General features: G+C 37.9%; 1 protein-coding gene across 6 annotated transcripts in view; it reads left to right on the forward strand.

Annotated features, from left to right (window-relative positions):
* Window positions 1–22,228, forward strand: part of ATP9B (ATPase phospholipid transporting 9B (putative)) — a 168,778-nt gene that overhangs the window by 36,070 nt on the left and 110,480 nt on the right. For all 6 annotated transcript variants that reach the window (XM_062618066.1, XM_062618062.1, XM_062618063.1 and 3 more), the window contains 2 exons: window positions 3,477–3,535; window positions 13,340–13,391. In XM_062618066.1, the coding sequence (XP_062474050.1) occupies window positions 3,477–3,535; window positions 13,340–13,391 (111 nt within the window). The remainder of the gene's footprint in view (window positions 1–3,476; window positions 3,536–13,339; window positions 13,392–22,228) is intronic.

Consider the following 22,228-nt stretch of genomic DNA (forward strand, 5'->3'; position numbering starts at 1 on the left):
ATGCCTGACTGCTTTCATTCAAGAGTTTTGTATTTCTGCACTAGAGACAAGCTCTGTTACCAATTCCGGAAACAGTACTTCAGACAGTACTAAAGGTACCATGGATGTAATAGCAAATCAAAAAGAATTTGAAAATGCTACTCTTAAAGTCACTATTCTTTTAGGAGTGGCTTGCAATCAGACACTTATTAATAAAAATAATAAATTATTGATTGCTAATTAATAAAAAGTAACAAAGAATAAAAATTAGTAATAAAAGTTAATGAAAAGTGATTTCTGATATATATCCACATTTTCTTTCTTTCATTGTTGTATGAAATAGTTGTTAGAGCATATGAGATCTAGTTTTTCTAATTACTGCAGTTCATTTCGTAAGGCTTTATGTTGGGAGTAAAATGAATTACTACAGACACTTTTCAGTGTTCCAGTTCTGCATAATTCTGTATGCTGCTTTAGGCAAAAGCCTTGCGCCTTGGTGGACTATAAAGTCTGGATGCGTAGGCACTTCTGACAGCTTTGGACTTTTTATTGGTAATTACACAGATGGTGAGGAGTGTTTTGCTATGGAGATGTTTTCAGAGAAAAAATAGTTTGCAAAAATAATTTATGCAGTGAATAACATTCAGTGTCTTTTTTTTTCTCTAAATGCGTCTTCACTAAGATGTAGTATTGCATTATTTTAATGTTCTTTGAGATGGCATCTAATGAATCTCATTTTTGCTAGTCTAAAAGAAAGTGTTATTGGTTGACTTTTCAAAATTTTAACCCACTTTTTGAATTACTGCCACATTTTACCATTTAGTTTTTAACAGAATATATCCTGCCATTCAGATTCACTGTAGAATAATTGTCTTGTATGTCACAGGCCACTTCCTTAAGTGCAAAGATATACAGGGTGCTCTAAAAAGACCCGTTAGTGTGTAATAGAGATGGTTTTCTGTAGGGTTGTACTAAGCCACCTGGAAAACAGTTTGATAAGGAAACTTTTCAATTTATGATATGAAATCCCAGGATTGCTAGACTGAGAAGCAAAGCTGCAGTGTGAGTTCCTGTAGGTATACTTGGCACCAGGAGTCTTTGCATTTTTGTCTGCCCTTCATCATGTTCCAGATGAGTGTTAAACCTTTTCTTGTTTCCTAAGGCTTAGTGTCTTTTGATCTTTACTGTATAATACTGTGAGAACACAATTGTGGAAAATTCAGTTGATAAAATTGCTGGTAGTTGCATTTGATTAGTATCTCAAAATTATTTTGTCATATATGACTGCATAGGTGGCATAGATTAGAGGCAATCCAGCTGGAACCAGGATTTTTGTGGCTGTTATTACTATAATCAGTTAATTTACATGGTTATCACACTTATAAACTGATGAAAATTACTAGCATAGGAATTGAAAACAAAATAGGGAATGCTATCCTTTTGATAAAGCTAACAAACTTAGAAAGCAGAGTAAGCATTACTATGTTTTTCTGGTATATACTATTCACTTCCAGTCAAAACTTGAGAATTTATAAGGAGAATTCACAGGGTCCTGCAGTTAAGCAGGCTGAGGATGTTGATCTGGTATCAGACCGTTCTTTCAGTGATTGAGCTTTAATTTTAGTTACTTTAGATTTAAAAAAAAAAAACAAACAAAACAACAAAAAAAAACTGTTGACAGGTTCTTACTAACTTAATGTCCGTGGGTATCTTGAAACTCCTGTAGAGAAATGGTATATTTCTTGCTACAGCTTTTGGTATCTTGGTCTTGTGCTCCTCCCTTCACCTTCACAAATGTGTTACGGCGGTCTTAGGAGTCAGATTGAAGATAGAATTTCTTCAGTGTTTGAGGGTAGGGAGGGAGGTGTTTTTGGCAACCGAAAAATTGAACTGGCATAAAAGATGATTATCAATAACAAAGAGTGGCTTTCAGAAACAGCTTTGCAGACAAAAGTTCTGTTTCTCTTCTGACACAGCACATTTTTGGAACTGCTAATGTAATGGAAACTGTATTAAAAATTAGCTACAGGAATACATTTATTATTGACTGAATTAAACATAAAGCAACTGATATTATTGCATGAAATGCAGTTTTAAAGAGCAAGTACTGAAAATAATTGCTTATAACATAAATCCTACTACCTTTGTGTAAATGCACATATAAGGAATTTTTTGAGGTTAACTACCTGATCTCTCTTCATTGAGAGTTATGAGGTCTCATAGATTTGGAACCTAGCTTAGCTTTTGGTTTATAGTCAGTATAACACTGAGATAGATGATATAATGCACATTAACAAATCTACTTTAATAATACTTTTAATTAAATTCCAAACAAATAGCTGCTTATCCTGTGCTTTTATAGGTCTTCTAATTTGTTCAGTCTGACTTTTATTTAGAACTTTAATACGCCTCACCATATTTTGACATACTTGTCATCTGATACCTGCTGATCAGATACGTGCTGCTTAGAATCATGATAATGTTTCTGATGGGAAACGATATTTTGTATAGGTGTGTATTTCAGCTCATCAGGTTGTGTAAATATGCATGGGTTTGTATCCTGAGTTAACAGGTTCCTAATTTATCGTCTGTTGTATCTTGGTAGAAGATATCCTTATGTCATGACTTGTCATGTCTACAAGGGTTTGTGGGTGGATTTTTGGTCATTTTCTTTGTTTTTACCTCAGAGAAGCACCTCTTTCTGGATTTGTCACAAGAACCCTTGGGACTAGAACTCCTGAATTCTGATAACGTAAATAATAACTCATTTTGGGTTTAACCTCTCTGTCTCATTTTTTCAGTCCATCACACGAGAATGTTAAAACTTAACAGTCTTACAAGTATTAATATCCTGTAGAACATACAGAAATTAAATTGGTACATGTGCTGTGTATATTTTTGAATGAGTTGTTTAGAACAGTTACTGAATGGGCAGCTCTAGACAATTAAAATCCTCTATTTCAGCTTATATTTTGCTTTATCTAAAATGAAATCTTCAGGCATTTCTTCTGAGTTTAGAGAAACTTACCTCTTTTCACTGAATTGCCAATAAGTTTCACACAGTTACCAATTACACTGTAACTTTAGCAGCCAAGCAAAGCTACCTGTTGGTAACTGAGCTGTGACTAACGTGTGTGAGAATTCTCTGTGACTGTAAGCCTAACAACTCTTGACTTGTAAAAAGTAGAAATGTCGGCTAGTAGGATGTGAAAGACGTTCCAATTTTACAACTCTGTTACTGATATAGATAAGACTTGAGCATCTTCCATATGTTTTTTTTTCTCTAATACTTCTGCAACAGCTAACAGATTACAAAATTAGACTTTTTTTTAAACCAGTGAATTATTCAAACAGATAAAATCTATTATTTTGTATAATTTGTAATATTTTCACAAAACAATAACGTCTTTAAGTATAACTTGAGTTCTGGGATTTATATTCTTGTGACTCTTTATTAATGTCTGCCTAAGCTGATTACATTTCTTCTTTTTTTTAAGGTAAAGTGCAAGTTAAGAGTTCAGACATACAAGTTGGAGACCTCATCATAGTGGAAAAGGTTGATACTTTTTTAAATATATTTTAGAGACTAAAGATTATTAATATGCTAATTCTCTTCTGAAGTATATTGAGGTTCTTATCTGTGAAGTACTAACTAGCTAGTATTTCAGTTAAAGTCTTATTTGATGATCTTCAAGGAAGTCTTTTTTTGTTAATATGAAACCTAATTGAATATAAGCATATTTTATGAGTTACTATATGCTTAAATTTGTGTAGTGAAGAGAATACAGTTGCTGAATTCTCTGGCTTTTGCTGTGCTGAATGTTCTAAGCTGTCTTGATTAGTGATTCCTTCCTTCTCATGCTCAAATCGGTGCTTTTCTATGTCTGAAGCCTTCAAGGATAAGTACATCATATAATTATGGATATAATATATCTAATTAATACAAAAGTTTATATATTTGTGAAAAGGAGAAAAAGCTTTCCAGTTTGATTGCAAATGGTGAATGAGAGCTGTGAACTCCTTTTCCCTCTGTGTTAGTATTTACTAAGGACAGCATTGGTTATTTCAGATGGCTTTCTGGGCTACTAAAATTATTGTGACCTGAAAGTCAACTTAATTTTCTTGTCAGAGGAAACTGTTTTTACTTTTCTGGAAAGGTTACTCACTTTCTGGGTGCCAGCAAGTGATTCCCATCACACTTTGTATTGGAGAGTTAATCCAATGAGAAGCTGGAAGGAAGCATATCAAGTTGAAGCTTGTATCTACAGCTTTTCTTGAAGTATTGTACAGCAAGTTGCAGCTTGGCAGAATAATCCTTTGTGGAACCTAGTCAGTCACTAGATTTTTCTAAACTTCTTGGTGGTTTTAATCCTATTTAGTCAAGTAAATTAGTTCTGATAAAAGAAAATCCTTCAACACATATGCCCTCTCGATGCATTTTGTGCTTTCTTCTTTGTTAACACCTCTCCTTTTACTTGGAGAATTTGGATAACTTATAAGTTGTTAGTGGATAGAGATTATTTTCTTTTTTTCGACCATATATAAGAAATTCATCTTCTGTTTGCTTTCTGTTTTTTCTATAGTCCAAAGAAAGAAACAATATATCCAAGTCTCATTATACTTATTTTGGTCTCGCTTGGTATATATACTTTGTATTATGTCTTATCTTTTTTCCACTTTCTTTTGTCTATCTGTACCTGGTATTTTTGGGGGCCTGTCTGAGCAGCATGTATTAGTGTAGCCAAGATTAGCACTAATATGTCTGGCCTTTACATCTGTTATGCCTTACACCTTGCTATCTTAGAATGCAGGTAGAGTCAGCTTGCAGCTGCTCGCTTGTACGTATTTCAAATTTAGGAGACTTAGATGTTTGATTTTTATTAGGAAACCTTTTAGGAACTTCTTAATCTCTAAACCTGGAATCAAGTATTTTAGACTGTAGGGAAGACTGTAGTGGCTATGAAGGTAAACTGCCTTCCATTAAATTTACTGAGATTGTCTTTCTGTTGAATTATACTAGAATTTGGAAAACTGGAATTACTTTGGGGATCAATCTGTCTTGCGTGAGGTAGGTCATTAGCATCTATTTCAGCATTATTTACAGCAGTTTATAGATCATATGTTGTAACTATCTAAAGTTTCCTAATGGAAAAAAGGTATGCTTAAGGATTTACGGAAATAGTGAGTAGAGTTCTTTTGATGAAGATTTTACTTGGGTATCTCAGTAAGATGCATATAATTCTTTGAATGTTGTATTTCAGCTCCAAGCTCCCTTCTGTCCCAGCAGGGCTTCTTTTTTAACTTTTGGTGTAGCTAGGGTGCCTTCAAACTAATGCAATTAAATGTTTTCTGATTCTGTTGAGAAGTGTGTTTTGTTGGAACAAGCAGTTTTCAATTTTAGAGTATGACTTAAGCCAAAGAACCAGTCAGGAGTGAAATGTTCAATTGCTTACTCTAACGGCAGATGGACAAGTTAACATTGTATTTGACTGGAAGATGCATCAACAGCATTTCTTCAGTGAAATTAATGACTCATTTGAGCTGAAGATCCATATGTTAACAAGTGACTGCATCACAAATACTAACAACTTAAGTGAAAGGCTTTTTTATGTTTAAACCTTGGAATATGTTCTGATTATTGTCTCTTTTTAATAGGTTTGATTGATTTCAGAGCAGCTCTAAGTGACTGCATTGGGCTTAAAACTTTAGTTTGAAGTAATATATTTATTGTTTCAACTGAAAATTTTGTAATGCACCAGTACTAGAGCTGGAAGTGGCCTGAATAGAAGAAAATATTGCGTGGTTTTAGAATCTAAAAGACAGGTATAGGTTAGCTCAAAACTGGTCCTCTGCCTTGAATAGACATGCTACTTCATAGATGTTCTTCTTGGCTTGAATTAAGATAGGTTTAGTTTTCAGTGGGAGAACAGGTGTGCATAGTGTTCCTAAATAAGACAGTTGAATGGATGGGTTAATGAGTTCACATATTGTTATTTAGGCATTGTAGTTTATTGAGAGTTCAGAATACATTTTGGAGATGCGAGGAGGACATAAAACTTAATAGCATGGTTTATAATTAATAACACAATTACTTAATAACATTTCATAATAACAGTACATAATACAGTGTTTTAAAACATGTGGAAAAGTAATGCTTTACCTTAAAATTTTGAGAGCTTTTTTTGAGTTGTAAAGTGACACAATTGTTTTTTTCTTAACAGGAGGTGTAAAGTTAAATTAATCCAGTATTTGTAAGGATTGCAGTTAATCCTAGAATGCAGTATTGCACAGCATGCAGATACAAGAAGACAACTAGAAAGTGCCTCATCCATTTATAAGTCAGAAGTAAGCAGGAATATTTTAGTCAATGAGAAAAGTATCACAGTATCACAGTATGATAGAGATTGGAAGGGACCTCAAAAGATCACCTAGTCCAATCCCCCTGCCAGAGCAGGAACACCTAGATAATGTTACACAGGAATGTGTCCAGGGAAGGAGACTCCACAACCTCCCTGGGCAGCCTGTTCCAGTGTTCTGTCACTCTCACTGAGAAGAAGTTTCTTCTCACGTTTAAGTGGAACCTCTTGTGTTCCAGTTTGTACCCATTACCCCTTGTCCTATCATTGTTTGCCACTGAGTAGAGCCTGGCTCCATCCTCGTGACACTCCCCCTTTATATATTTATATACACTAATAAGGTCACCCCTCAGTCTCCTCTTCTCCAAACTATAGAGACCCAGCTCCCTCAGTCTTTCCTCTTAAGGGAGATGCTCCACTCCCTTAATCATCTTAGTTGCCCTGTGCTGGAAGTACATGGTTCATTGTGTGAATGGAGAAGAAAGGACAGTAAATGCCAAATTCTGAGCATTTGTAGCTATGGGGAATTGGAAGACTGAATAGGGAGCCGGAGAAACTCATGTAAATAACACTTTCATGATAATAACATGATAAAAATGTAAATGTAATTTGAAACTTATTCAAAATAGTATTTTTCAAGTGAATACTGTAGCCTGTGTTGCAGGGAAGTATAGGTATGTTTGTGGGCTTTCTTGTTTTCCAGTCTGGCTGGTATTCCTGGAGGTTATGGAGTTAGCCATGAGAACCCATAAGCAGGGGAAGTGCTTAGCTTTTGTTGGCCACTGTCTTGCTGTATTTGTATCTCTAGGAATGTATTTGTAAGTCTGCAGCATAGACAAACGCTGAGAGAAATGTAAGCCTTCTTTTTCTGGGACTCTAATTCTACCTAGACTTAAGCAAAACAATGTATTCAAGTCATTTTCATGACCTATATGTCCAAATTTCAATATATATCAATAAACATTTCTAGCTTCTTCTTCATGGTAAATGAGATTACGTAGCTTCTCCATGGGTTTCTGAATGCTTGAAGTTGCATGTGTTGTCATTGTAACTTGTTCTACTTTGATAAATATGACATGAGAGGGCTAACGTGATTGACATATTGCTGCTGTTTGTCTGTGGCAATGTACAACAGAACTTAATTTTCTCCATAATGAGGTGTTAAAGATTTTTGTAGCATATTTGCCATCTGCTTCTGTGTAGTCACTCTTCTAGTGACAAGGTACGTCTTTGCAGGGGGATCTTTGCTCTCCAGTGTCAGTAGTAATAGTGACTGTTTGGGTTTTTTTTTTGGTATCTAGTACTCCTGCAGTATCTTCCTGCCCACTTCCAAAATATGGAAAACCTGATGAAAACCAAGATGTCCTGTAGATCTTATACTGTTGTGGGTTTTTTTTGTTTGGTTTAGTGTTTTGTGGTTGGTTTTTTTTTTTTTTTTGTTGTTGTTGTTGTTGTTTTTGTGGGGTTTTTTGTTTGTTTTTTGGTGGTTTGGTTTGTTTTGGTTTATTTTTTTTTCAGATGGAGAAAGTAAATACAAGACAGCCTATAGCCTTCCCTACATGGAAGGATACATTCAGATGTTAGTGCAGAAAAGCTTCATCTTATGGGAAAGAAAAACAGGCAGAGAGAACACATTAAAAAGACATAAAGATGCTTTTTTTTCTGTTATATTATTTCAAGATGTGTTTGTTTCTATTGAAATGTGAAAATGATCACATGACTAACTTGATCACAGTCTACAACTTCCTCAAGGAGGGCAGTGGAGTGGGAGGTGCTGATCTCTCTCTGGTGAAAAGTGATAGGACACGAGGAAGGAGAATGAAATCCTGTCAGGGGAAGTTCATATTGGACCTTCGGAAAAGGTTCTTTGCTGACAGGGTGGTGGGTCACTGAAATAGCCTCCCCAAGGAAGAGGTCATGACACCAAGCCTGTCAGTTCAGGAACATTTGGATGATTCTCCTAATCATGTTTTAGTTTTAGGTAGCCCTGCAAGAAGCAGGGAGTTGGACTCAATGATCCTTATGGATCCCTTCCAACTTGAGATATACTATGATTCTGCCCAGTTTTGTTGGCCATAAAGATTTGAATCTTGGATAGCAAGTATAGAATCATAGAATAGTTAGGGTTGGAAAGGACCTTTAGATCATCTAGTTCCAACCCCCCCGCCATGGGCAGGGACACCTCACACTAAATCATCTCACCCAAGGCTTTGTCTCACCTGGCCTTGAACACTGCCTGGGATGGAGCATTCACAGCCTCCCTGGGCAACCCATTCCAGTGCCTCACCACCCTAACAGGAAAGAATTTCCTCCTTATATCCAGTCTAAACTTCCCCTGTTTAAGTTTTAACCTGTTACCCCTTGTCCTTTCACTACAGTCCCTAATGAAGGGATCCATGTCCTGTCACTACAGTCCCTCCCCAGCATCCCTATAGGCCCCCTTCAGGTACTGGAAGGCTGCTATGAGGTCTCCACACAGCCTTGTCTTCTCCAGCCTGAACAGCCCCAACTTCCTCAGCCTGTCTTCATATGGGAGGTGCTCCAGTGCGCTGATCATCCTCGTGGCCCTTCTCTGGACTTGTTCCAACAGTTCCATGTCCTTTTTATGTTGAGGACACCAGAACTGCACACAGTACTCCAGGTGAGGTCTCACAAGTCTACCTGCTGGTTATGCTTGTTTTGAGGCAGCCCAGGATACAGTTGGCTTTCTGGTGTGCAAGCACACACTGAAGCCAGCTCATGTTCATTTTCTCATCAACCAACACCCCCAAGTCCTTCTCCGCAGGGGTGCTCTCAATCTCTTCTTTTCCCAACCTGTAGCTGTGCCTGGGATTTCTCTGACCCAGGTGTAGGATCCTGCACTTCAGTACCAGGTGAACGTTTCATGTACTGATTGTGAAACATGCATTCTCCATGGCAGTTGATGATTTGTAAAAACCTTATGCCTTATTTGTATTAGAATTTCTGTTCAGTTCAGTATTAGATCATTTGACTTAGTTTTTTTGCAAAGTTTTTGAGTGTTGATCAAGTGTTTACATGCTGTTTACAAGTAACTAAAAGTTTGTAGGCATGAAGCCAGTAACCTGAAACTTGTGTAATGGATTTATGTCAGAGCTGGCAGGGAAGCTGCAAAAATATATAGCTAATCTATAGGAAGACTGGATATCTGTTTAATTGTTATTGTCATTTAAGGAAAGATGTATTTAATTTTGAAGTTGCATTTCCCCTTTCCTCTTTTGCTTTTTTCCTCATCTAATAGGTGCGTAATAATATCTATTAAAGTTTGCAGTTTTTGCAGACTTTTGCAGTAAAGTTTTTGCAAACTTTTTGCAGTAAAAATGCAGTTTTTACTGCATTTTTTTTTCCAAATCTGAATATGAGATAGTCCTGGTTGAGTCTGGGCTCATGATGGATAATAAATTTCACTGCATGTTTAATTACATTCTAGGTCAAGATTTTGCAAAATGCTGTTCTAGCTGCACTTGCAGGTGAGCAGCCTTTTCAAGGTGAATACTGTTGACATAAGGACAAGCACATGAATTTTTAACTCTGTGTTTTTATTGCTTCATATCAAGAAGTATCATGCATGATAATGCAACATTTTAGGTATGAGGAGGGTTTTTTTGCTACCTGCATAGGATTTTTAGGTAAACCAGAGCATGCATCTCTTTTTTCCACTGCTTCCAAACTTGCTTGTTTTCAAAGCATCTTGTTTGCTTGAGATAGTACCAGCTCTGTTGCCATTCATGGCCTCTCTACGCTGAACTTCCCATCAATAGAACTGCAATTGCTTCCAGTCTGCTTCTGAATCAGTGCCTTTGAGAGTTTGTTATAGGGAGTGGCAAGAGTTACCTGCTTCTCAGAGACATTTACAGAGTTGATACCATCCTATTTTGAAAGCTAAGTCTGCATAGCACAGAATCTGGCAGTTGACTCTGAGGGATGTGTTCAGACTGCACTATTCCAAATGGTACTGTTGTGGCTGCGTGCTTATCTTGGGGAGGTCTCTCTGGAGTAGTGGAAAACTTTGCTTACGGTATCCAGGATGTTTTGTGGTCAGAAATAACACTGCTATCTAAGTGTGGCTTCTTGAGAACTGAGGAAAGTGTTAAAAGTGCAGCGGGAAAATGCATCAGCTTCTTAAGTGGTATTGCCTGATGTAAATACACATTTATTCTATACTATGAGTAAGACAATGTGAATTTTTTTTCTGAAAAAAAATCAGAGAAACTGATTTTTATTGATAGGCATGGTATTTTGAAGGTCACACACTGTCATACAAAGCAGTGTTTCTTTATCTTAACAGATGTATTTTGAGCTATTTTTATTGGAGAGAACTACTGTATGTACTTAAAAAATTTTAGTTCAGTTTTTTTTTTTCTTTTGACATGCAGTGGTGAAGGGGAAGTGCTGCCTTAAAAAAGGCAAAAGGAGGAGGGTTAAAAATGTGAAACTATGTCTGGTTTCCAGTCAGATCGGTTTGAGAATGCTGGGTTCCTTTCAGTTCATAGCAGTGTTGTGTCCTTAAATGTTGAGATGGAGTCTTGGCTTGACCCAAATGAACAAAAATACCCTGTGTTTGTTGATCCTTCTGGGAAGTTTTTTTGAATGTGTTTGCTGATGCTGTGGTCAGAGTTATTGCCTAGATTCCTGTTGGGATAAGTACATTCAAGAGCTGCTACATGCTGAATGCATTAGAATTTAATGTAAAGATAATTTTGAACCCATTATGTTTTTCTTTAATATTTACGTCTTTTTAATAATCCATAGAATTTGTGTCTTCCACTTTGATGCAGTGAACAAAAGTGTTGTGATTAGGATTACCATTACAAAATTTAAAGATGAGATTCTGAATGCTGCATTCAGTATGTGAGATGTTCCATTGCTGAATGCCTTGAAGTTTTCAGGTTAGCCTCAACCTATCATCATTGCTGTTTCTTCTGTATAAAATAATTAATTGCTTTTCTGTAGCTGGTAGTTTATGTGCAAAATTGCCACAATTGAATTGTTATTGCTGTATTAATTTTGCAGTTTGATTATTAATGAAGTGTGAAATACAGAGTAATTGTGGAGTTTTGAAATGCTCATGCTTCTTAATTTTCTATGTTGAGTAAATTCAGTAGGTTTTTAAGTCTGAAAGCTGAGGTTTGTGTATGCCGTGTTGGGGGCCTTGTCAGCTATGTTTTTCTTTTCCATTCTGACAGTTGAGCTCTTAAAAAATAAAAGATGAGCCTTAGATATGCAGTGGCTTTCAAGGCATTATCAATCAAGTATAACAGGAAAACCTGGAGATCACACTTGGAGTACTGTGTACAGTTCTGGTGTCCTCTAAGGACATGGAGCTATTGGAGCTAGTCCAGAAGAAGGGCCATGAGGACAATGAGAGCCAGAAGCACTTCCCATATGAAGACAGGCTGAGAAAGTTGGGGCTGTTCAGATGGAGAAGAGAAGGCTTGTGGAGACCTCATAGAAGCCTTCCAGTATCTGAAGGGAGCCTGTAGGGATGCTGGGGAGGGACTCTTCATTAGGGACTGTAGTGATAGGACAAGGGGGAATGGGTTTAAACTTAAACAGGGGAAATTCAGGTTAGATACAAGGAAGAAGTTCTTTACCATGAGATGGTGAGGCACTAGAACAGGCTGCTCAAAGAAGTGGTAAATGTTCCATCCCTGGCAGTGTTCAAGGCCAGGTTGGACAGAGCCTTGGGAGACATGGTCTAGTGTGAGGCGTACCTGCCCATGGCAGGGGATTGGAACTAGATGATCCTCTCCAGCCCTAACTGTTCTATTACTCTGTGATTCTTACTGGAGGCACTTTGTATGTGAAAAATATTTCTGGGTTATATCCTCTTAACAATTAGTCTGAAATGAATATTAAGAAATGTTTTTTAGCGTGAAACTAATAAAACAGTACTATTCACTGAGATTTCTTAATTGGTTAAAGGTAGTCTGTAAATGAAATGCAAAGAAATCTTTGTGTTTAGCTTCAGTATCAAGCAGTACAGCACGTACTGGACAGAAGTGATTGAACAAACTGGTGTTCAGTACAGTATTTTTTCCTCGTTGCTTTGTCCATTGTTCACCCTGGTCCCTGTCAGTTTTGTCTGTCGCTTGTTTTCCTTTCCAGTCCTGTATCTCTTTCAGGTTTTGACATGTTATTTTTACTTCCCCCAGTTTTTCATTCTTAAACCCTATGTTGGCAATGTGCAACTGATGTTCGTAGATGCCTTGTAAACAAGTAGTGGGAGAGCTAAGGATTTGGGTAGTTGTATTGCAGATTGCATGTGTGTGGGATGGCAGCGCTGTTCATTTTGTTTAATCTGTGAAAGTTTAGATTGGCCTTTCTGTGGTCAACAAATGAAAATGTGATTTGATACAGATAGTTGTGTGCTTGAAAAGGAAATGGCAGAACAGGTGTGCACATGCATCTAACTGTGCATGTGGCTCTATGCATTAGATAGAAGAAAAATTAATTCATTTTTGTCTTTGTAAAGGAACTGTTTATAAATGTGGAATAGGAAAATGCTGTTCTCTGAGTTACTCTTTCTTATGTGTTTGTGTGTTTTGGGAGAGAGGAGAATACTTGCTACATGTTTGCAACTTGAGTGCCAAAGCAGATGTGTTAAATTTAATTTTTTTCTATTATATATGCTGAGTGTCAGAGTTTTGCTGAAACTATTTTTGAAATACTTCAGTTAGATATTCTTAAACTACTGCTTTCAGTCAAGAAAATGTAAATCTGTTGTAGTTCTTTAGGTATTTATGATTCGCTTATAAAGAGCATCTGAAAGGATTAGCTGTTGTTTGCTTATTGTATATTTTTTGAAAATATCGATTTCTGAATTGCAAATGCTGAATGTGAAGTACTGTGAGCAATCCTATTTTAATTGAGTTTCAATCCAAGTGTGACCTTTTGGTGATAGATTTTACTGGACGTTTGATTGGAATTCACTGGGGTTTTTTTCCTACTTATGAAAAATATACCTTTTTTTCCTTTCTCTTCAGAACCAACGGATCCCATCTGACATGGTGTTTCTCAGAACATCGGAAAAAACTGGTATGTTTTGATAATTCAGGTTAGTTCATAAGTTTGTGGTTGCAGTAAAATTTTAGGTTGTGCATTGTGGTCAGTTTCAAGTGATCAGTAGACTGATGGAAGGAAATCTGCCTTCATCAGATTAATGGGAGAGAGTGCACATGTGAGAAATATAGTATGCTTGGACTGTAAAACAGGAGATTATAGATACGTTCCTCCAAAGAGAAGATTTTTGTAAATTGTTGTTACAAAATGTTTAGGTAAAACAAGTAGTAAGACTACTTTATATTGAAAAGATTGGTTTGTTTTAAGTGACCTGAAAGTATTTTAAGTGATTAGTTGTAAATCATTATCTTGCAACACATTTAAATGTCACTGATTGTATTTCAGTTATTAAACTGAAAAGAACTGAAATCATAAACTACTACTATGTGAAATTAAAATATTTTTTAAAAAGGTCTATTGCAATGATATGAAACCCTGAAATAACTGAATTGTTGGGTTTGGGTTTTTGTTTTTTGTTTTGTTTTGTTTTTTTCACTTAGAAATAATACTGCCTTTTTGATCAGTCAGAAAACCCCACAAATATCTTGAGTGAGAGAAAAGTACTTCTTTTTACTTCTGCTTCTCTTCATATGGTGGTGGGGCGTATTCTTAATCTTTGAGAAACAAGTATCTCCTTTATAGGAACCCTATAAATTGCAGCTGTTTTGATTAAAGTTTAGAAATAACTATTGGATGCCCCCTATATAACTCCAATGAGTTTCTCTGCTTTATATTACCATTTCTCTTCAGATCCTGAAGAACTGTCTGATATTTGTCAGAGAGCACTAAATTTCAAAAAGCTAATAGCTGTGGTATTGGTAAACCCTGTATTACTGGCACTTGATATTGCACTGTGGCACTGGAATTCTATCATATATTTCAGATAAAAGTCTAAATTTGCAGAGATCATTTGCAAAGAACACAAAATATTTCTGATAGCCTACAGAACCCTACTAGAGCTATATATTTGCTAAAAGAAATTACTGTATATGTTTACTGTGTCTTTCTAATGACTTCCAAATGCTGATTAGATGCACTAGATCATCTGTAACTGGTCTGGACTGACAAAGTTTCCTAATGATCTGTACATCATCTATGTCTTAGTTAACCACTCTTGTTCAGGATACATGGGCTATTCTCTTCATTCCCTCCCACAGTACTGTGTTTTATTAGAACAACTGACAACTCAAATTTCTTGGATCTGGCATGATTATAACAGGATTGATAATTTTGGGTGTTGGGTCTACTCGTAATTGTCTTTTCTTGCTGACCGTAAAACTGTTTCAGCTGAAATCACAGCTCCTAGAAAAGTAGGAGGACTTCTGCACCCATAGAAGAGTTACTTTTAAACTAGGCTGCTTGCATGCAATGTGTAAGCAGTGGAAGGTCAGTGTGTCTTGATCCAAAATTTTCCTAGTCTTTACTAGGGAACTCAATATGTATCATTGTTCAGTGTTTGCTCTTGAAGGAGCATCAAAAACTGTCTGGTGAGAGCTAGCTTGCTGTCCTTAGCTAGGATCCTCACAGCAGTTTACATCAGATTCATTGTCACTGCTGGAATAAATGAACAAGAATAAGATGAGACAGTTGCCTAGCTTGCAGCAGAACAATCATAGAATAGTTAGGGTTGGAAAGCACCTTAAGATCATCTAGTTCAAACCCCCCTGCCATGGGCAGGGACACCTCACACTCTACCGTATCACCCAAGGCCTCGTCCAACCTGGTCTTGAACAGCGCCAGGGATGGAGCATTCACAACCTCCCTGGGCAACCCATTCCAGTGCCTCACCACTCTAACAGGAAAGAACTTCCTCCTTATATCCAATCTAAACTTTCCCTGTTTAAGTTTTAACCTGTTACCCCTTGTCCTATGACTACCGTCCCTAATGCAGAGTCCCTCCCCAGCATCTCTACAGGCTCCCTTCAGATACTGGAAGGCTGCTATGAGGTCTCCACACAGCCTTCTCTTCTCCAGGCTGAACAGGTCCAACTTTCTCAGCCTAAAAAACAAGTTCTTAAATTGCGTATTTTGAATATCTGCACTGTAGCATGTGTTCCTCCCTGTTAATTCTTCAATTCCTGGATTCTGTTTGTGAGGTCATAATACACTGTGTGGCCTCCCTTCCCTGTAGTACTGTTAGTTGAAGGGTATGGTACAGGTGTGGTTGTCAAAGAACAGTACAAGCCAGAAATGCATCTGCACAGGGTACCTCTCTGTCTTGATTTGAATGTATATGAATAGTAAATCTTGAAGGACCAGAGTTAGTATAAATCTATCTCTTTGTCAAGATAGAGATGGGGAAGGTGAAGAGGGTGCATCCCTACATCAGAAATGTGTGAAGAGTAACAATTTTGAAAGTAAATTCCATCAAGTCTACTTCAGTCACCTTTCTTGGAATGTCATAATTAAAACTTTCCTGTAAAAAGTTCTGTCAGATTGCTATCTAGAAAATAAAACTACTTATCTTAGAAGTTTATCATGTTGTTACAGTAGGCTTTCCATAATCAATATTGAAAAACGGTTATGAACAATTTGAAATAGTTGTGTACCTACTATGTGAATATTCATTATAACTTAAGGTGAGTAAAGAGCAAATTGAGTAAAATCTTCCCAGAATTCTGCTATCAATTGCTTTATATATATGTTTATGCTACATGTGGAATGGTGGAATGTGATTTTTAACATTGAAAATGCAACAGGTTAGGTAGTTATATTGGTGTTGCACTTCTTTAAAAACAAAATAAACTGGAGGGGGGGAGGATGAAACTCAAAAAGAAAAAAATCCCCTGAACTTCAAGCATATGGCCGTAATTGTTTTTTGACTAAAGAGTGAACACTTGCATCTGTAGTTGTTTCTTCCTGGATGCTGCAGTTTTGACTGACTTATGGTTTAATTTATAGTTGGCACTTTAAGTACTTTGTAAAACACATTAGTTTTTGCATGGGTTTATGTTCTACATGTAATTTTATTTTATCTTCTCTGCAATAAAACAGTTTAACTATAACTTGTTACTATAAATCTATAAAGAGTAAAACAAAAAGTTTGAACTAATCTTAGAATCCAGCACACCTTGTAAGTTGCTTCTGTGGTAAAGTACTATTTTCCAACTTCAGTATTTACACTATGTAATGTAGTCTTCAGCACTGCAGTATCATGTATCTTCAGTCAGAAAAAGAAGCAGTTTGAGTTATAAATGGGTAGTTTACAAAGTTCAGCCTAAAACTGTTTTGGCTTCTTTTTATGCAAGTGTGGTGCTATGGAAGAAATGAGGCAATGGCGTGGGCTCTCCTTCCACTTCCCACACCTTTAGGAATGTTGAGTTTTTTTAGGATACTGTTAACTCTGCATTATAGAAGCAGAATCTCAGAGACTCAAGCTTATTTTGATAAAACTGAATTCTTATTAGATATCTTTATTTTTACTTTGTCTTTTAGCTGAAATATCTTCAAATAATCTGATATGACTTGATGCTAATTGTGTATATATATTTTATTTCTTAGATTCCTATGTTTTTCAGACAGATTTTTAGAAAAGTTAGCCTAAAGAATAACATAAGTGGGTCTGTGTTTTGTATCCATGTTCGACAATTTGTAATATCAGTACTGCTCTCTTTCATGAATAGAGGTAGCTAGATGGCTGTTTGAGTTTTTGAGTTAGGATTACTTCCCCAGGGGATGAAGCTGGTGGAAATCAGGTCTCAGATGTGAATTCTTTGTTGCTGTCAGACTCCTCATATAACAGAGGTTTCCACAAGATCTTCATTGGCTTCCAAATTTAAAAAAAAAAAAAAAAAGGTAAAAAACCCGGAATAATATGTTTGGCTTACATATACTTAGAAAGGGGGGGGGGGGTGTGTTACGGCTGAATCTTGGTTTTTCTCATTACATATGGCAGAGATGGCAAGCAATTTGGAAGATGTATCACATTTATCAGCGTTCCACCAGATTAAAGGAAATGTTCATGCTGAGCCGGCTGCAATAGATGATTTAAGATGATTTTCATTCGGTGTATAAGCAGGCATCATGCCAAAACCAACTGACTGCTTTAGTGGAAAGCTGTTATGTAAATTGTGTTACACCAATGGAAATCTCCCTTACTGAAATTAAGCTAGATCCTGAGTGGCCTTTAACATAGCTTTCAGGTGTTTCTTTAAATTGCTTGGCATGCTTCTCTACATTTTATTTTCTGTATGCCAACTTAATCATAGATCAAAAAGCTAGGCAGGGCATTCCAGAAATCATAGTATAACTTTATAGTTGTCCACAGGAACTGCCAACTGAAGCAGGTGTTGATGATTTCAGTGGTATGGGAGTATTATCAAAGCTACTATGTTTGTAAGCAGAAATAAAATTTCAAAGATAAACCTTTTCCTTCTCTAAGCTAAAATCTTATCTTCTGCCTTAGTTGTGCCTTGTGTTAGTGCCTTGGTTGAGTGACTGGCTTCAAGGCCAGGTCAGGTATTTCTGTACTAACACACAAAGGTGTTCTGATATGAACTGCATCTGGTCCTTCATGAAAACGTAGTGTATGTCTTTATAAAACTTGTCTTTATATAAGTTCAAATCCGTAAGATCTTTGGTCTGCCCTACCTGGTTGAAATTAGCCACAAGTTGATCGTTACTGGGAGAAAGATGGCCTGGAAGAATAATATTGTGCATGGAAATAGGGCTGCATGAGCTATTTGCTGAAGCCTCTGCATTTGGAATAGCCAAGGGATAACTACCTTTTGGGCTTGTGGCATGCTCCATAGATGATGGGACTATGAAGAATTGCTTGTGCTATGTATTGCTGCTACCTGTTTAGGCCTGTGACAGGCTGATCCATAACGCTGTTACAGGTTTTGTTATTCGCTTTTTAGGAGAATAAGAATTGATTAATCTTGGCCCTTCTTCTTGCTCCTGTGGTCCTCCTTGTTGCAGATAATGCTTTGTGATGGTATGAAAAGTAGAGCTGGATGTACTCTTCAGTTTTTCCTGTTAGAAACTGAGCTTCCAAAGGGTAAAGTGGAATTGCTTCTACTTCAATGCTCCTGACCATAGCATTTGAATTTTGTACATCTGTCAGTTGTACAGAGTTAGAATTTTTGGCAGACACGTGATTTGATGTAGAATAATAGCCACTACTTCTGGAAAAAAGTAATTTTCCTAAGAGATGGAGTACTGCATTAAGATACTGCTCTTCTAAGAAACTGATAAAAGTTTTTAATAACTGTAACGGTAGAAGTCTAGTAAAATAAGGTCCACAAATACATTTTAATATACAAACTGCTGTAGTCTTCAGTAACTACCAAACTGGCAAATTGTTGACGCGGGAGTCACGGACAACGCAGAGATGATCAATGTGATCAAGCAATTGCCAAATTTATTACAAAGCCTTAACTCCTTATATACTATTTCTTACATGCACTTACAGTGATTTGGCATATTATGATTGGATACATGTCTTGAAGACCCTTAGTGGCTAACATATAGTTGGTTAAGCACAGGTGTGAGAACTTGACCTCGAAAGCTTGCCAACAGTCCACAGTTCTCATTAACTCAGTGAATTCCAGCTTCTTCTTATCTTGCTTGCCTAAGCTTCCTCGGGCCTCTCATGGCCTTGCTGTATCTTTCAGGATTATTCAGAATTTATGTACTACTTATGCATTCTCCCGTGAGAACACTGTCTCCACATCTCCCCCTTTTTGTTTTATATATGTTTTGGGTGACCCTACTTGAGCAGGGAATTTGGGCTAAATTATATCTCCAACATATGGCAACTACAGGCTTCTGTGCCTGCCCCTTTTTTCTGCTGTATGGCTCTCTGATAACAGGGGAGGCCATCCTTCACATCAAGGTCTGGCATGGCATGTGTCCCCACCTCTCCACGCCTGCTGGGTTGCAGCCAACAGTGGAGCTAAAGCTTCTTCTTGGTGGCAAACACAGAGGCCAACCCAGTCTTGCCCTTGACTGTGGTAGCAGGTATTTTGTCAGCCTCAGTCCTTGCACCTTGTTGTCAATGCAGAGTTTCACCTGCTTCATCCAGTAACAAGTCGCTACTACAGCAAGGCACACACACGTTTACATTAGCAGAGTAACTATTACAGGGTGCAGCAGCATGTTGAAGATGCTGATGGCAGTGAGGGACTAGCCAAAGAAATTTCTTACCAGTGGAATTCTCCCACCCTCTTAATTTGTTCCATCACCTGCTTTATAACACTACCAGTGTATTAGAATCTTTCCAGCTTTTGCCTTAGCATTTTCTAGCAGCTACTGCAAATTTCCATACTCTAACATCTCTTTTACAAGCGACAAATCTATACAATACAAGGTGTAGTTCCTCATTAGCAACTGGCTAGTAAATACAGGTGGTTTTATACACAAAATCACAGCCTCTAGTAATAGCTACTTTACAAGCACACATATTCAGGATGTTACTTTTCAGTTGCCCCCAAGTGATGTTTTGCAATCATTAGTTTTTCTCTTCCTCTATCTCATTCTGCTTGGGGTATTCATGGTCAGCTCCTGTAGCTGAGGCATCAGGTTTTTCATTTGTCTGTCCAGCTCATGGCAAGGTTTGACAAACTTTGCAGGCAGTCACCATGGACCTGTAGGCAGGAGGACACAAATATAGCCCCTCCAGGTTATCAGTTCTTGAGAAGCAGACAGGTTAAACTGCACATTGTTAACAGTCAAGGAGTTTGCTGCATCATTGCCTCTTTTTTCCTTTTTTTTTTTTTTTGTTTCCTGCCACCCTGATGCTGCTTAGGTGACAGCTCATAAAGCTTGTGGTTGCACTACCCCTCTCGCTTTTTCAGTTAGCAGATCTTATTTCAACCGATCTATCTGTTCCTCCAAGTCTTGGATTCACCCCCAGGTTACCTTAAACATATTAAGCAAGCCTCCTACCATGCACCCACTGTGTTGCAGGTGCTCTTTAGGCATTGTCTGTGGTGTCTCTACAAACTGCCTCAATGCCTCAATACCTCAACAGATTGAGAGGTTGGGTTTCATTGTTCTTTTGTTTGTTTGTTTGTTTGTTTTGTTGGTTTGGTTTGTTTTTGTTTTTTTTTTTCCTTCACTCCTCAGCTCTGGCATCCATCCTGGCCATTCCGCCGGTGGAGCACCGGGAGCTGCATCGGAGGTCAGGTTGTGTTTTTGTTTTTTTTTTTTTTTTCCAAAAGTCGCTCACCCTGCTTTGCACAGCTACAGCTGCCTGCCTGCTTCAGCAGCAGCCATAAATACCTGCCGGCAACCACACTTTTGCATTAACCCTTTCTTGGCCAAAATGTTAAACTGCTACGGGTTAAAAACTTTTACATGAACCCAATAACAAAAAATACACAGAACACCGTCTGCCCTCAACACACATGCACACGTATGGGATCCCACAAGCACACGCCACACAACTACAATATTTGAAGCACATAATCCAGACAATCATTACTCCCACTACAGTCCCACGTACAGAACGTGACACAAGGACCCTGTGGAGACTAACAGGAAACCAGCTCCGAGAAGCATCATTGCAGTGCGAGGTGGCAGGCTCAACCTTAGCGGGCGTCCCCACAGAGGCTCTGCCTCCCCCACATCGTATGAGGCTTGGGCTTTTATACTGACCAAAATGCACACTCATTCCGACACAGGTGGCCAGCCTATGTTGGAAGAAGTGGCCAGCAATACCTATAAAGGTATCCAAAGGTCGATAGAAACCTGGACATACTTATATTTACCAACTTCTAGTACATGAGTATCACAGAGAAACTGTATTAAATGAGTTGTATATGGGGTCCCAAGTCCATGGTCTGTCACAGTATGCCCAATACCCCTGATAAGAGCATAAGAGAGACCTTCCCACCACCAGAAAATCACACAATACACCTGTATCCCCCACTGATCTCGCTTCCCTGGTGTGTTTTTTTTTTGTTTTTTTTTTGTTTTTTTTTGTTTTTTTTTTGTTTTTTTTTTGTTTTTTTACTTTAACGTAAAAAAAAGGTTGCTCCCTTCACTTTAAGAAAGGCTGAAAACATCCATAAAACGGATGTCCTGAGCTCAAATTTCAGTTCATTCAATCACTGACAAGGGGGGTGTCCTGGGGTGATGCTGACTCTTTCCAGTGTTTCACCCATCGAGCTGGCACCCACCACAAACCAGAATCTGTAATTTACACACATATAACCTCAACCTGTTAGTTTTACTTCCACAGGACCTTTCCAAATGCTGGTTTCCAAATCCTTGTACTGGACAAGAATACCCGAAGTTTTAGTCATATAACCTGAACCTAATGCCTGACCATGTATTATAGCAGGGGAATCATTAAAGTCTCCTGTCAATCACAAAAAAAAGCATAACATATACAGCTTGAGTATAAGAGGATTTTAACCCATATGTGGTCACTGCTTGTCAGGCCTCCTTAACTATTTTGACATCAAAAGCTTCCCACTCGTTAACCCCCTGCTCTGTAGTAAACACAGGATATGCAGAGAGGCCCATTGCAGAAAATTCACCAGTAATAAATGGCATTCTTTGATTAACCCGTGCCAACAGTGTGCAGGATTTGTGCCCCCCGATACCTCTCCCACCCCCTCCCCCTGTTTGCCTTCTTTAAGGAAGGGGTTTTGCAGAGGATAAGGTGGAGGCGCCGATGGAGATGTCTCAATCCGAGTCTCGCGGGCTTCAAGCTTTTTCATCAGTTGTTGCAGCTGAGCATCTCCAAGGCCAGTGAGTAGTTGCTGATGAGCTGAGCAGACCAACCCGGGAGACGAAGAGTCAGAGTCTGGAAGCAGAGGATATAAATCTGGCTCGGATTCAGGGGACTTGGAGTCTGATCCTGG

Source organism: Pezoporus occidentalis, unplaced genomic scaffold (assembly GCF_034315485.1).
Source record: "Pezoporus occidentalis ecotype Australia unplaced genomic scaffold, CSIRO_AGI_Poc_V1 ctg2, whole genome shotgun sequence".
Lineage (NCBI taxonomy): Eukaryota > Metazoa > Chordata > Aves > Psittaciformes > Psittacidae > Pezoporus > Pezoporus occidentalis.